At 36.6% G+C, this 15873-nt stretch overlaps 1 protein-coding gene across 1 annotated transcript in view; it reads right to left on the bottom strand.

The window, feature by feature from the left end:
• Window positions 1-15873, bottom strand: part of TMPRSS15 (transmembrane serine protease 15) — a 135581-nt gene that overhangs the window by 39570 nt on the left and 80138 nt on the right. The window contains exons 17-18 of the mRNA XM_003410179.3: window positions 10203-10313; window positions 8236-8368 (exon numbers count right to left, since the gene is read on the bottom strand). Coding sequence (XP_003410227.1) covers window positions 8236-8368; window positions 10203-10313 — 244 coding nt within the window. The remainder of the gene's footprint in view (window positions 1-8235; window positions 8369-10202; window positions 10314-15873) is intronic.

Raw genomic sequence — 15873 nt, forward strand, 5'->3', positions numbered from 1 at the left:
TAATGGAAGAACTGTATCATGAGTGCTCCTGAGCCTGAATTGTAACCTGTTACTTCCCAATAAAGCCCATAGGATCGTGAGTATAATCCGTGAGTTCTGTATGTCCACTGTAATGAATTATTGAACCCAGCAGAGAAGTAGAGAGTGCTCAGGCAGTTGGGGTCAGGGTTGGTAAAGATGGGTGGAGAGAGGAAGCTTGTCTGGCCCCTGTCTCATGGGAATCAGCCTTGCTCTGTTGATATTGTTTCTCCTTCCCCCTTGTGAAGTCAGAGGAGGTCAGACAGTGCCCTCAAGCCATTTTTTACAAATATTTAGTGGAAGAAATGAGAAATGAATTTTTCCAAAGGAGAAATAATACCAGTCTGTGGCTGGTAAAAACCTCACCATAGATTTTTTTTTTCCCCCCTTTTAGGAAAAAGTGTTCCAGAGAAATTAAAATAGTCCAAGTGTCAGAATGAACAGTTAAGGCATCCCCTGGGATAAGTCACAGATTCTCAATAGGATATTTAAGCCTGGTTGCAGTAGAAAAAAAGTTTTTTGTTTTGTTTTGCTAAGCTTTGTTTTTAATACCAGGTAAAGGGTTTTTTGGGAAAGTCAAGTTACCAAATAGAGAAATTCTGTATGAGTTCCACGTTTCCTACCGAGGCAGGATCATTGATTCCTTTGGTACGGGAGGTCTGCTCTAACAGAATAACCTGGGGCTCTTTTAGGCACTAGGACCTCAGCACTTCACTTTAGCCAGCATCATTCATGAAAGTCTTAGCCTTGGTTCTGTACAGCCCCTAGTAGCCCATGATAATACATTGGAGATTTGTAGTTGGATAAGAAAAGAATTACATCTTTATTTCTACCGTCCTCTGATTGAAATTTAGTATTTCCTTCATCTACAATGAAGATGTACTAACTACAATATCACCAGCTATCTATCATTTTTGTCACTTAAAAACCTACAGCTATCCCATGTCATGTAGTTAGTGGCTGCATAAAAAAATGAACATTCGTCATTTATATTGTGATCATTAGAACCATCAGAAGCCAAAATCCAAACCCAGTGCCGTCAAGCTGATTCCGACTCATAGTGACCCTGTAGGACAGAGAAGAACTGCTGCATAGAGTTTCCAAGGAGCGCCTGACGGATTCAAACTGCCGACCCTTTGGTTAGCAGCCGTAGCACTTAACCACTACGCCACCAAGGTTTCCGATCTCATTTAATACTTTGATAAAAATACGTATGTTAACCATTATCATATTGTTTTTAATATTTTGATAGTTTTCAATGCAATTAATTTCCCTTGTAATTATGAGTATTCTACTTTATGCATTTAAAAATATGAACCTGGGTATGAACCTGAGAAGATAACGTTTCACCAGACTGCCAAGGGTATCCATGACCCACAGAAAAAAGGTTACAACACCTACCCTGGAGCGATGGTTCTCAAACACTAGCATGCATTAGAATCACCTCAAGGGACTGTTAAAACAGATCTCTGGGCCCCACTCCAGACTTTCTGATGCAATAGGTCTGAGGCAGGGTTCCAGAATTTACATTACCATACATACATCCCAGATGATGTTGATTCTGCAGTTTTGATCCTAAAATCACACACTGAGAATTTTGCTTTAATTGTGTCAATGCAAATAAAGTTTCCGAAGACCAGGTGATTCTGACGTGTAACCAGCTTTGAGAGCTGCTGACCTAGCTCTTGGATTGATTACAAGAGGCATATTTGCTCCCATTCCTCCTTCCCTGGCTATAACCATTGTGCTTTTTCCCAGCCCTGTCCTTTCCTGATAAAAGGGAAAGTAAAAGGTGAGGAAAAGAACTTTTAAATAACCTATTAAAGATTAATCTTAGAAAGTTATCAAGTTATTATAGTTTGCTAATCATTAAGGAGCAAATAATAAAAAAAGAAAAAAAAATTTTTTTTTTTTTTTATTATTTGCTCCTTAATGATTTTTAGTTAATACATTTTTTATTTTAAAAGAAACCACCTCATATTTATAACTTATATTTCAGGTACATGATGGGCTCTTTAGCCAGGTCGATTAAATCATGAATGATAATGTATACATATTATATATATGTATAAGAAAAACAAACCAAACCCAGCACTGTCGAGTTGATTTCAACTCATAGTGACCCTATAGGCCAGAGTAGAATTGCCCCATAGAGTTTCCAAGGAGCACCTGGGGGATTCGAACTGCCGACATTTTGGTTAGCAGCCTTAGCACTTAGCCACTACACCACCAGGGTTTCCATATATATACGTATATATTATTATATATTAGCTAAGGATAAAATAAAAAGCATCTTTAGTGCTAAACCTGCAAATTAAAAAAAAAAATCAGAATTTATTTAATTATTTCTGTAGAAAGTTAGCAAGTACAAAGAAATTGTTTAAGGTCAAAGATAGTAGTGTTCTTTTTTCTGCTGGTTACCACGTCATGTCTTAATTGTTCCATGTTCTGGGTTGTAATAAGTTAAGGTTTTCTGCACAGGGTCAGACTGACAGAAAATATGGACAAGAACAAAAGCACCTACTTGCCCAGCCACTTCTTAAGCTAGATTTACACAGCACAGGTTCTATTTTCTGTGTTCCAGGACTTAATGCTAAACTTGTGGGTGCAAATTTGTAAGTGTCCTTAATGTGGGAATTTTCAATCTTTAGGCTCTCTTTATTTGAAAAACCAAAAACCCGTTGCCGTCAAGTCAATTCCGACTCATGGTGACCTTACAGGACAGAGTAGAACTGCCCCACGGAATTTCCAAGGAGCAGCTGGTGGATTTGAACTGCCAACCTTTTGGTTAGCAGCTGTAGTTCTTAACCACTGTGCCACCAGGGCTCCCCACAACATTTTCAAAACACTTTCTGAAATGGGAGAATACTTCAGCTATTCCATTTCTCATCTGGGCTTGAGAATGAGAGGTCTAACATAATGTGATGTTACTGATATTTGAACTTCAGGTGTCTTGCACAAGATGATTATAGGGTTTAAAAATGAACACCAACCCCTTTTAGGCTGTCTGATAGGGACGCAAATCATCCAATTAATATTTCCTAAATCTGTAAAGTTTTCCAGAGCTGATGATTTCTTTTCTACTCGTTTTTAATGGATTAGCAAAGCAAACCAACTTGCTGAGTTCATATATTGGGTTAGAAACAGTGTAGTGTTCTTTCCTAGAAAATACCATTTAAAAAGCATTATTCTAAGTTTCTTCAGCACTTATTCTTGGATCAGGATAAAACGTTCACTTTCATACTTTGATCAGTGACGTGAAAATGTTATTCAAAGTACGTTTTACTTATGCATGCTATAAATGGCAGGGAATGAAAAACTTTGATTTAAAAAAGCAAAGGCTGATGAAATATGCCTCATATGATTTACTAGAATCTGTGGGGAATCGCATTTTATACTTTATCTGCATAAATAATCTTGAGAGACTACAGGGTCTTTTAAATAAATTGAGTCTTAAATTACTTTCCACTGTACCAAACACATCATTTTAAACTTGCTAAGTTTTCTTTCAGTTACCATGCACCAGTCTAGACAAATTCTCATTAAGGCTATAACTTGATTTCAATTACTAGAGCACTGTGGAGACTATTTAATAAGCGCAGGCCTAATGATTAAAGTCTTCACAGAGAGTACCTGACTCATTTCTGAAGAAATCAAGTGTCTGACCTTCACCCCAAATATTGTATCTAAGGCAGTGGATGTGCTGCTTGCTTGATACACACTAAAAAACCTAGTTCTTTGTCCCTGTCTGCAGCTGAAAGGATTGTGATTCACAGGAGATGAGGTCAGTGAACTAGAGGGTAAAATCTGCATGGGGGAAAAAAAAGGCCAAAAACATGTAAATAAATAGTACACAGTTTTGTGTGGAGTTGGCTGTCACTTATTCAGGTAGACCATTTTCTAGAAAGCCTTCCCTGACATACTCAAATTGAATTAGGTTCTCCCATAGTGCATTGTATTTATCACATTATATTTTAATGATCTCTTCATGTGTCTTATCTCTACCACATAAGCATTTAAAATAAAAACATGTCTTACTGATCCGTGGTACAGACACAATATCACTGCTAATGCTTAGGTTTCTGATCAAAATAATTATATTAGCAACAGTTAAAAGGCAATAAAGACGTGTTTTGTAATAGATATTCTCTCATGCAACTGTAGAAATCAGTATTATGCTATCATCCAATATATTTCATTCAAATTCATCCAAAAAATTTCTGTCACTAAGATTGATCATTTTAATGTTGGTAAATGACTCATTTTAACACTATATATCCTCCAGGAAACATTTTAATGAAGAGTCACAAACCACAATGGAAAGAACCACTATGTTTTTAATCATACAGTGATGCTTAGAAAGGCGGTGAGTTGAAACACAAAGTTCCTACACAGTGAAAGGAATTTAGGATTTATCAATTATTGAAACAAGGTCAAGTTACCAATCTCCTTAGCCTAATCTTTACAAACTAAGTTACTGAGTCTATAAAACAGCCCTTCAGCCTTACTGGCAACTTTAGTCCTGAAAGCAAAAAACTTCCTAGGGCCTCAACTCTGTGAATTCACTGTTGAACTAAAATCAACCTTAACATAGGAACCTGGAATCAATGTCACTTACCCAGTGGTTTACTTGAAGTTACGATAAGTAAACAATTATCAGTTTTGGTGTTTTGTTGATTCTTCATCAAATTATATCATTCCTTCTACAGCCCATCCTCCTCTTAAGACCCTTTGTGTCTCAAAGACTCTCATGCTGAAAGGGTTTTTACTAGAATACAAGCTAGAATGTATAATAAAAAGGAATATGTGTATGTATATATGTATACACACATATATAGCGAGAAGTTTCTGATCAATACACATAAATTGATGATTATTTACATAAGGATGATAAAACCGATTTCCTCCCTTTGCTATTGATAGGAATTGCTTTCCAGTTGAGGTTGACTTTAACAGCTTGGAGCCGGAGAGTTTCCACTCTGAATACACAGTATGTTTGGTGACAGGGGAACTGGAACTCTCAATCCAACTGCAAGAAGTTATGGGGGCATTTCTGACATTTCAAGTGGGACCTCAACACATTTTCGATGATAAAATACCTACACATGGTGTTTCGGTTCTATAATGGCACTAATACAATTCTCTGGTTCACTAGAAGTTAAATAGCTTTTATAGGCTAGTTCAGAGACCTAACCATTGGATGCAACATTTCTATTGGAAAATATATTTTACTTTCAAAAAAATAACTTTGAATAAATTTTGGAGATGTGTAGGATAAAGGCTGTTATTTGTGCTACCTATTACTGAGGAAAGTAATCAAATGACTTTGAGTTTGTTGAGTCAGGAATAGATAGTTGAGATAACTACCAAATGCTAAGGGGATATGTGCATGCTTACTTAATTTCCTTTGTAACTTCATATAATCTTTTGGAATGAATTAAAATCAGTTGCCATAACATAGTTTATAAAGAAAATGTTCTACATTCTACTTTGATGAGTAGCATTTGGGGTCTTAAAAACATGTGAGCGGCCATCTAAGATACTCCATGGTCTCACCCCATATGGAGCAAGGGAGAAAGAAGAAAACCAAAGACACAAGGAAAGATTAGTCCAAGGGACTAATGGACCACAACTACCACAGCCCCCACCAGACTGACCCCAGCACAACTAGATGGTGCCAGCTACCACCACCAACTGCTTTGACAGGGATCATGATAGAGGGTCCCAGAAAGAGCTGGAGAAAAATGCAGAACAAAACTCTACCTCTCTCTCTCTGTCACACACACACACACACACACAAAACAGACACTGGCCTGACAGGGACTGGAGAAACCTGGGGAGTATGGCCTCTGGACATCCTTATAGCTCAGTAATGAAGTCACTCCTGAGGTTCACCCTTCAGTCAAAGATTACACAGGCCTATAGAACAAAACGAGACTAAATGGGCATACCAGCTCACGGGCAAGGATGAGCAGGCAGATGGAACAGAAAAACTGGTAATAAGGAAGCCAAGGTTGAGAAGGGGAGAGTGTCGACATATCATGGGCTTGACACCCAATGTCACAAAATGATATGTGTATTAATTGTTTAATGAGAAACTTGTTTGTTCTATAAACTTAAAAATAAAAAATCAGTTGCCAGTTCTGGACAGAAAGTGAATAATAATTTATAATTGGGCAACTTTTAGTATATATTCAGACAGCTAGGTACGCCTATATCTCTATATGTACATACATATGTATATATAATGAATAATTCATTGCCTTAACAAATATTTAGCACCTATTCTTTTGAGACAAGGATTATTCCAGGTCTTAGTAATACAATGATGGATAAAGTAGACATGGTCCTTACTTTTAAAGACCTTATAGTTTAATATAAGATTCTGATAAACTGGTTAATTATATAGTGTTATAAGTGATGAAATAACCACATGTGACTCAGTACAGTTGGGAATCTCCAGATCTCCAAATTCACGAACACCAGAAGATCAGAGTGGTGAATTAGAGCCGACAGATTGTACAACTTAAAAGAAGTAGATTTTTACTACTTATTAAAACCTTAGCTTCCATTTTTTCCTCATTACTTTTGAGATTGATGGGAAGGTAAAAAACGAATATAGTGTATTTTTATATTTGAAGTAACATATTGTGACATCAGACTGGGTAGAAAAACAAATTTTTGGTGAGTCACGAATATGGCATTATCATTTGCATTACTCTTCCTGGGAAAGTCCTTAAATTTTGCTTATCCTTTCTGATGATCATACTTCTACAACTTTTCCTAAAGAATTATCATGAACATGTTGCAAAGATATAGCAAAAGCATATTCTCTTAAGTAATCTTGTGATTAGTTAGATCTATTATGATATCCGGAAACCCTGGTGGCGTAGTGGTTAAGTGCTACGGCTGCTAACCAAAGGGTTCGGCAGTTCAAACCCACCAGGCGCTCCTTGGAAACTCTATGGGGCAGTTCTACTCTGTTCTATAGGGTCGCTATGGGTCGGAATCGACTCGACGGCACTGGGCGGGGGGGGGGGGGTTATGATATAGCCATAAGATGGAATATTTAATTTCTTAAAAATGATGATGTGACAAGGCAGTCTTTTGGGCAAGTCTGGTGTCCATGTCTTCCCCATTCCTTCTCCTGCTGGTATCTTTGGGCTTCAGGAACAAACCACCACACTCCCCTCCTACTGCCCTCAAGCCTAATGGTTTGCCCAAACCTCAGCAGGGTTAAAGAGATATAATCCCAGACTTGGCGTCAAGGTGTCTGAGCCCCTCCCTTCTAGAGTAGTCAGGCTGGGAAATTACATTGTACTTTGTGCAATGGGTCACGTAGATCCTAGTCAAGTGATCTTTAGGGTATAAAAATGGCTGGTGAGTGACCTCGTGGTCTCTTAACTATGGTATTAGTTGGAAGTATGCATAGCGTAAGTGTCCAGTCCACCTAGCTAGGCCTATTTGGCCAGGTAGAACCCACAGAAGGTTGGCTCATTTTGAGGCCTCATTCACGATGCCAGGTGGAAGCATGCATGAAAGAGTTCTGTGTTGTCACCAGGACAGCTTCCAGAAGCCAGAGAGGACTGACACATAATGCAACTGTTCCCTTCCGTTCCCTCATCTACAGTGCACAGCAGGGAGCATGTAGAAGTTTTCCCATCTCTGCTTGGACAGATTTGAGCCCAGGGGACTGCTTGTCTGTTGTATACTGTCTGCTTCTTTTTGTAAGTAATAAAGTCATAAGATCTACTTTCTGTGTGCTAACCCATGTTCAGGCTCTGATCAGAAGGGTTTGATACTCATGGAGGAATCACATGTAGTGATTCACTCCCTTTTTCTAAGGGCCTCCTGGCTGTTTAGATATCTGGGCCAACCTGTGAGCATGCAGGTTTGACATGATGTATCACCTATGATCTGTAGAAAAATAGTTACTGAAAGCCTAAATGCTCATATATAAGCAGGTCGCATAATATAATATTTAATCTAATACTTATATTATAATATATTTATAGTCATATAATAATTATAAAAACTTCTTTAACAGTGGTGATTTTTTGAGAATAGGGCTACTCAAGATCTTTTTCTTCCTTTTATGTGTATTTTATAATTTCATAACTTCCATGAATTTTAAATTTCTTAAAAAATCTGATTTTGTATCAAAAAAAAAAAAAAGTGAGAGAATCTCTCAAAAGAGAGCTGAGTAGAATTACTTACCCAAATCCCAGCAGCTGACAAACATCATTTGAAATCTGGGTGGTCCAGTTCTCAGCACAAGCTGCATACCATATGCTCTGGATTCTGAACTGCACCAAGCCTTTGTTGTTCATTGTGCCGTTGAAAAGACGCACTAAAGAGGTTAGATCACACACAGGTCACTTCAACCAAAACTAAATGTGCAATGTTCTGAACATTTAGAGTTTAGAAATTGACCGTAGTATTTCCTTACTGAGTATGCTGGAAGGCCTAAGTTGAAAAATACAAATTTGGTGAACTTAATTTTGCTCCTTCATGTGACTATGCAAATGGAAAAAGGCAAGTTGATTGCATACCAATAAAGCAAATGAACATAAAATATACAAGGTTATTTTGGAAGAATATGCCTTATAAACTTAGTTTCTAAAAGAAGAAAGCCTCAAGTTTAAGAATAACTTTAGGCATTTTTTTTTTCTACTTTCTTCTCCAGAAACTATTTCTTTGAATTCTGTCTTCTGCTGTTTGATCTCCATCAACCTCCCTAGTAGCTCACACTATTTTTGATAGAATGTTAAGGATGTTAGTGGCTAGGCAGGAATTGGGCCAAGCTAAGCTACTTTTTCAAACAGATAAAACATCAGCAATGGTAGTCTTACTTCCAAACACCATATTGTAACTCTATATAGAAATTTTATTGTATATATATATATTTTTTACTATGAGAATTTGACAGACTTAGGTTTAAAACACGGCTTTAGCCTTCACTAGGGGTGTGATCTTTGGCAACCACTTAGCTTTTCTAAGGCTCAGTTTCCCCATGGCTAAAATATAAAAAAAATATATATATAGCTAATACAAATTAAAGGATTATTTAAAGCACTTATTAGTAGTTACAGTGCCTGACAGATAGTAACATTTAAATCTTTGCTTTAATATTTTCTTTAAAATTATATTTATATTATAAAATATTTTATTTCAAAATAAAAATAAGACGTGAAAGTAACCATAATTCGTAATGCTATACAAGGTTTTTTATACAAGGTTTGGAAGGTGGATGGATTGAAAACTCAACAAGGCAGAAGGAGTAGTAGATACTAAAGAGCCAAGAATGCAAAGAGCCAATTCCAAAAAAAAAAACAGTCATTAAAAAAAAATGCAGGTGCCTTTTTTGTGTTAGCAATGTCCAGAGTATAAAACCCAGTGCTGTTGAGTCGATTCCGACTCATAGCGACCCTACAGAGTATTAAAAAAAAAAAAAAAAAGCAGTCAATAAAAGTGTTACTAAAGTGCATGGTTTGAATTCTTATCTATTTTATACTCTCTACTTGAATGTGAGTTGTCCTATGCTTACAGTTATTAAATCTAGCCAGATTAAACAAGCAAACAAAGTTTAGGCCTATGTGTTAACCTGTCTCTAACTGGAGTGGGAACAGAGGACCTGAAATCACTGGGAGATACTTGTACCAACAGCAATGAAACATGGAGCCATGGGATCTGGATGAACCCCTGAATCTACTGCCCTGGGATAATCTTTCAGCCTTAAACCAAAAATATCCCCTGAAGTCTTCTTAAAACCAAACAATAGTCTAGCTTAACTAGTAAAGAATGTCTGCCTTGAGCATTATGTTCTTTAAAGAATTATCTTTATGGGATCAAAGTGACAACAGCGAATTCGAAGTTTAGATGGGGTACTCAGGGGGCAGTGAGTGTATGTTAGTAGGGAGGAACAACTCAGAAAAGGTGGGTGAGAATAGATGTACAACTCTAAGAATGTAATCAATGTCACTGAATTTACATGTAGAAACTGTTAAAATGGGATATGTTTTGCTGTTCATATTCTCAACAACAAAATAAAAACAAATGCAAGAAAACGGCCTAAAAAAAACACTTATTTTCTTCTTTTCACATTTGTAGAATCCAAATGCATATGCTAAAGTGATTAAATAAATTAAAAAAAGTTAAAAAAATAAAAAGAAAACAAGGCATACCACAGTGTGCTTCATCTGAGCCGTCCTTACAGTGTGGATAACTGTCACAGAGATTCACCAGTGGAACACACTCTCCAGTTTCACATTGAAAATTGTCTTCCTTGCAGGGTTCTGCGGAGAAAGAATGTTTATTGTATAGGATAAAGACATTACCAATAGACATTACAAATTCTGGAGTACCTATCCCATTTCTATCCCTTTACCATAGCCCTGTGACAGAGCACATGGTGGAGCGAGCTACCATATTGAACAAGACAATGCACTTAGTTACTCTGAATACCTCAGAAATAGTAGCATCAAAAGGAGAGTTGTAGCTTGAGGAGAGTGTGGATGAAACTTCAGATACTTCCTTTGCACCATGCCCTGGGTTAGTTCTAAGGGATCGCTGAGAGTGTTGGGACTACCCTACCAACGGAAATCTCTGACGGCATCCCTTGAACAAACCCAAATAAACATACCATCTAAGCAATAGTAGGTGAAATGTTACAGAAGCATGGCTTCAGGAGAGGTCTTTTGGCCTCACCATCCAAATGACACTTTCAAACCATTGCTAGAAAGAAAACTGAAAGTTGCCACTTGACAAGACAAAGTCAGACCAGGTTGGAAAACAGCTCAATGAAATCTTGACCAGGTGGAAAAAGAGTAGCCACAAAGAAATGGAAACCCTGCAATAGCTGCAGTTTGAGACGCAGTTGGGGGTAGCACTCTGGACAAGTAAAGCAGGCTTGGACTCATGAGTATGTGCTTGGCACATGTAAACATAAAATAAAACAGAAGAAGAAGCAGGCAAGAAAGGAGCTGGGTAGATATAGAAGCAATTGGTAGTTGTTGCTAGAGAATGAGTTGTGTCAAAAGAGATTTCCTGGGATATTCCTTTTTAAAGGGAATGGGTATTGCTATTTCCTGGAATTAGCTGATCTTAGAGAATTTTGTCCCGAATCTCAAGGTGTTTTCTGATTATGGCTTAGAAGGGGCAACTATATGCTAAAATGATACCGGGAACTGTGTTCAGGGCCACGTGGCATTTGGACCTGCTGAGAATGGAGATGCTGGTTGGGTATGGAGAGCCTTAATGTCTCATCCCCAAGAGAACCAATTCCCATGGGGCTGCCTGAAAGAAGAGTGGATAGCATCTCACTCCACACAACTGAAAACCTATTACACTGCAGAATCACAAAAGCTGTTATTTCTTTAGTGTAGAGGTTATCAGAATTTTTCCAACTCTTAGGCACTGGGTTTGGGTAACCATAGTAAGAAATAGATTTTAAATCATAACTCCAGGACACACGTAGAATTTTTTTGTGTGTGTCTCTGTATGTGCAACTAAATTAACTGTATCCTATTCTGTTCTTTTTATTCCATTCCATTCCTTTCCATTCCATTCCATTTTATAATAAAGAGCACAGGCTAAAACTCAATAAACTGATTTTGTGAAGACTAAAAATACCAGACTAAAGTGAAGTATAGTGAAAAATTCATGGGTGACGGTGGCTTTAGTTCCCTCACATTTGTGGGCAGGCAGCTATATAAATAAAGATGGGTGTTCACTTCCTATGTAATAAATTCAGAAGTCACAAAGTTGACTGGAACACCCCTTGATGTTAGTTAAGGCTAGGACAGAAGGTGGCAGTGGAAACAACCTGCGTTTCCTCCTTATGTGGGTGCAAGGCATGGGTTCCGTTTTGTTCATGTGGACACTGGGAAAGACACAGCTGCCTGTTAGGGAAAGAGGGCTAGAGCACAAAGAAGCAGAGAGATGAAACCTAGGATTAGGAGCTGAGCAGTATTAGAAGAGATCACCCAAAAAGTGTACTACCCATGCCTACAGTCTAGAAGTCCTATGGAGGATTGGGGCTCCCAGGAACTCACAACAATGTTCTCCAAAAGAGCAAGCATTTGGCCAGAGGCCAGTGTTAGCCTAAAGAAAACGACAGTGGCGACAGATTTTCCTGTGCTCGTTTACTTCAACACTGGAAATATGGGAAGACAGATGGGAAAGAAAGTGGAAGATGAGTCAAAGACAATATTTCTATCCTACCTCACTTTAAGCTATTCTTGGGCCAAGCTTTGTGCCTGAATGGAGAGATAAAAGAAGCTTTAAATTAGATAATATTAAAGTTTTGATGTTGTATTGTAGTGTAGATTTTAATACCCCCAAATAAGTCCTTAGTTAGCAAATTAAGATATTTCAATACTTGAAGTAGTTGAAAAGAAAATAAATCTGCCTGAAATTTCCAGGGACAGGAGGAAAAAAACAAAAAAACCAAATCCAGTGCGGTCGAGTCGATTCTGACTCACGGCAACCCTGTAGGACAGAGTAGAACTGCCCCACAGAGTTTCCAAGGTGCGCATGGCGGATTCGAACTACCGATCCATTGGTTAGCAGCTGTAGCATTTAACTACTACACCACCAGGGTTTCCAGTGACAGGAGGAGAGGTTTGAAATAAAGATTAAAAAAAAAGATAAATGGAGAAAAATAAAGCTTTTTTCTGTATCTATTCTCACTGAGTCCAGCCATTCATTAAGTCAAATATATAATGCCATAGCTAAACTTCCACCTATCAGGTTTCCTTATCTTTGGGTGCCCAGGGCTTGGCAAAATGCCTTGCACAAAGTAAGGAATCAATACATATTTGTCTTGTGAAATAAATTAACTCATGTTAAAGAAGTGATAAATGCTTCAAAAATCAACATGGATCTTAGTAAGAGAGTCAACACAAAATAAAGCCATTTCGAAAAGTATGATTTTAAAAATACATTTTAAACTTAAGGGAATTGGATGATGGTAACTCTAATGATTTGAAGGAGATAAATTAATTTTAAAAATTATGAATATAAGAGTTATCTCTTATGTTGAATGGTGATTAAAACATGATTCTAGAATCATATGACCTTGATTTGACTAGCAATTTAACCATTTTCTAGCTTTTCAACCTGAAGCAAATAATCTTTCTGAGCCTCAGTTTCCTTGATTATCAAATAGGAATAAATATTACTTATATCTTGGGTGTGTCATGAGGGTAAATTAAAAAAATAATGAAATGTATTTAATGTGCCAATATGCATATAATAAATGCTCAATAAATAATAGTCTTAATAGCAAAAATAATAACATTTACAAATCAGCCTTTTCACTGATGTTTTTAAGATAACATTCTTACTTTCATGTGCTTACATGGTTTAAAATCTAGTTCTTACTATGTCACAGTTGGAAAAATTCTGAAACTCCTACACTAGTGCTATTCTCCAGGTTAGGAAACAACTAGTAGACATAACTAACTCTTTCCTCTGGGTGTCTATGAAAGCAATTGAAGCTATTCATATACTTTATTTCAAACATTGGAAATTACATGTTTTTTCTATCCAAATCTAAATGACCTTAATAAGAAGATATTTTAAGGAAGCCATGTGGGATTTTTTTTTTTTTTTTAACATTTATACCATGAGAGAAGTAGGAAAAAAAATCTCTAAATATAATGGTATAAGGGAGGTTCTTGTAAATGTAATTTTCAGTTTGTTTCATAATATACAAAAGTTTTAAACCAGATTAGTGAGACGATATGTGCGCAAAGACAGCTATGTAGTCTACAGGCAAGCAATGATATTTTAACTGATTTTATATTTTATCCATCTGGTATTACATTTCACTTAGAAAAGAGTAGAGCTTTAAAACCAGCTATACATACATTTATATTTATATATTCTACCTTAAATCTACATCTTAATATATTATACTTGTTAAAAAGTTGCCATCATTAATTATATACTCAATCAAATATTTTAGTTTACTTATAGAATGTTAGTCACCACTAGTTATTTTTAAATGATCTCATTACTTTGTTTTCATGGCTGGTTAAAATCATGACATAAAAATGAATTCTCAATGCCAATAATTTAATTAGAGCTAAACTTATTGATAATTTTACTCTTTTACCAGTGTAGATGGACTATATTTAATTGGAAAAGCACATACTAATTGAATGGAACAAGTTGAATATCTGAATGAAAACATTTATATATATCTGAAAATTATGACTCATTTCTGTACTCTAGACAAAGCCAGTAGGATTATATCCTATGGATCCAGAAAAATTAACTTGTTTCTGTAAGCTGGATACGTTGAATATAGAAATGCTGATGGAGCAAAACCACCTATTGTTGCTAAACTGAATAGAAATTATAAACTCTGAAGAGAGGTGGAAATAAGCTCTTTAAAAATTTTCCTTACATGCATAAATTGGATTCTAGTTTGTTGCAATATATAGTAGTTTGGTTTCATTAGAAAGTCTTTAATCCAACAGTTTAATTCTCTGTGGCCTCCGAAATTTTATTTTTGATAGTTTTATGCCCATGGTGAGAGAAGGAAAAAGAAATATTGCTAAGAATTTAATTTCCCCATCTCCTTTTTATGAAGTCTCCAGTAGCTCTGCCTCACTTAGTCAACATATGCTCGGTTTTATATGGAACTGAATTGATCTCTAAGGCCTATGCCACACAATTTGGAAAGGACTTTAAGCCCCTAAATGTAATCAGCTGCCACTTCCACAGTTGCCTGTTAAGCACCACTGAATTCCAAATGAAGACCCTGAGTATCAGAAAAGAGCAGTGAGGGGACATTTATAGGAGACCAATCTTAATAAATCTATTTTTAATATACTCCAGTTTGATATAAACAGAAAATGCACCAATATCAACAGATACTTGTGCCCAATCTCTCTTTCCTTTACTAGGTTGATTATATTTTCACTGCCAACTCTCTGTTATTGCTTTCCTGTCGGTGTGAAAATCTGGCTAGGAGAAGATGATGCTGATGATAATCCAGTCAATCCATTTTCTATTCATTGGTACCTGTACCATGTCTAGGAGGAATGTGAAACCCTACTCCTAGAATATTCACCATGCAGAATTGGTCTTGGGAGACTCTCCATTCTAGGGAATTTGCTCTTGAAAATAGTTTACTTCATAAATAACAAAACAGTAGTAACTGAATCTAGTCAAAAGACCAAACCCTACACCATATATTTTGTGTTAAGAGCAAGAGATTATGTTTAGATTTTATTTTGAATGGAGATTGCCATATTTTTCCAAGTTTTTGATGCTATATCTCATTATAAGAATCTAATGAAAAAACCAGCAATGATAATACTTTTGATGGAAAAATTTACTGAAGTCTTCCTTTTCACAAATTCTTCTTCTCTTTTCACTTTTCTCCCTTCTCACTCATATCTTTGGTCTTCCTTATTCATTGTCCAGCTTTCGCATGCATGTGAGGCAATTACAAATACCATGGCTTGGGTCAGGCACACCTTAGTCCTCAAAGTGACACCTTTGTTTTTTAACACTTAAAGAATTCTTTTGCATAAGATTTGTCCAATACATTATTTGATTTCTTGACTGCTGCTTCCATGGGTGTTGATTGTGGATCCAGGCAAAATGAAATCCTTTACAAATTCAACATTTTCTTTGTTTATCATAATGTTCCTTATTGGTCCAGTTGTGAGGACTTTTGTTTCCCTTATGTCGAGGTGTAATTCACAGTGAAGCCTGTGGTCTTTGATTTTCATCGGTAAGTGCTTCAAGTCCTCTTCACTTTCAGCGAGCAAAGTTGTGTCATCTGCGTATCGCAGGTTGTTAATGATTCTTCCTCCAATCCTGATGCCACATTCTTCT

This window comes from Loxodonta africana, chromosome 20 (assembly GCF_030014295.1).
Source record: "Loxodonta africana isolate mLoxAfr1 chromosome 20, mLoxAfr1.hap2, whole genome shotgun sequence".
Classification (NCBI taxonomy): domain Eukaryota; kingdom Metazoa; phylum Chordata; class Mammalia; order Proboscidea; family Elephantidae; genus Loxodonta; species Loxodonta africana.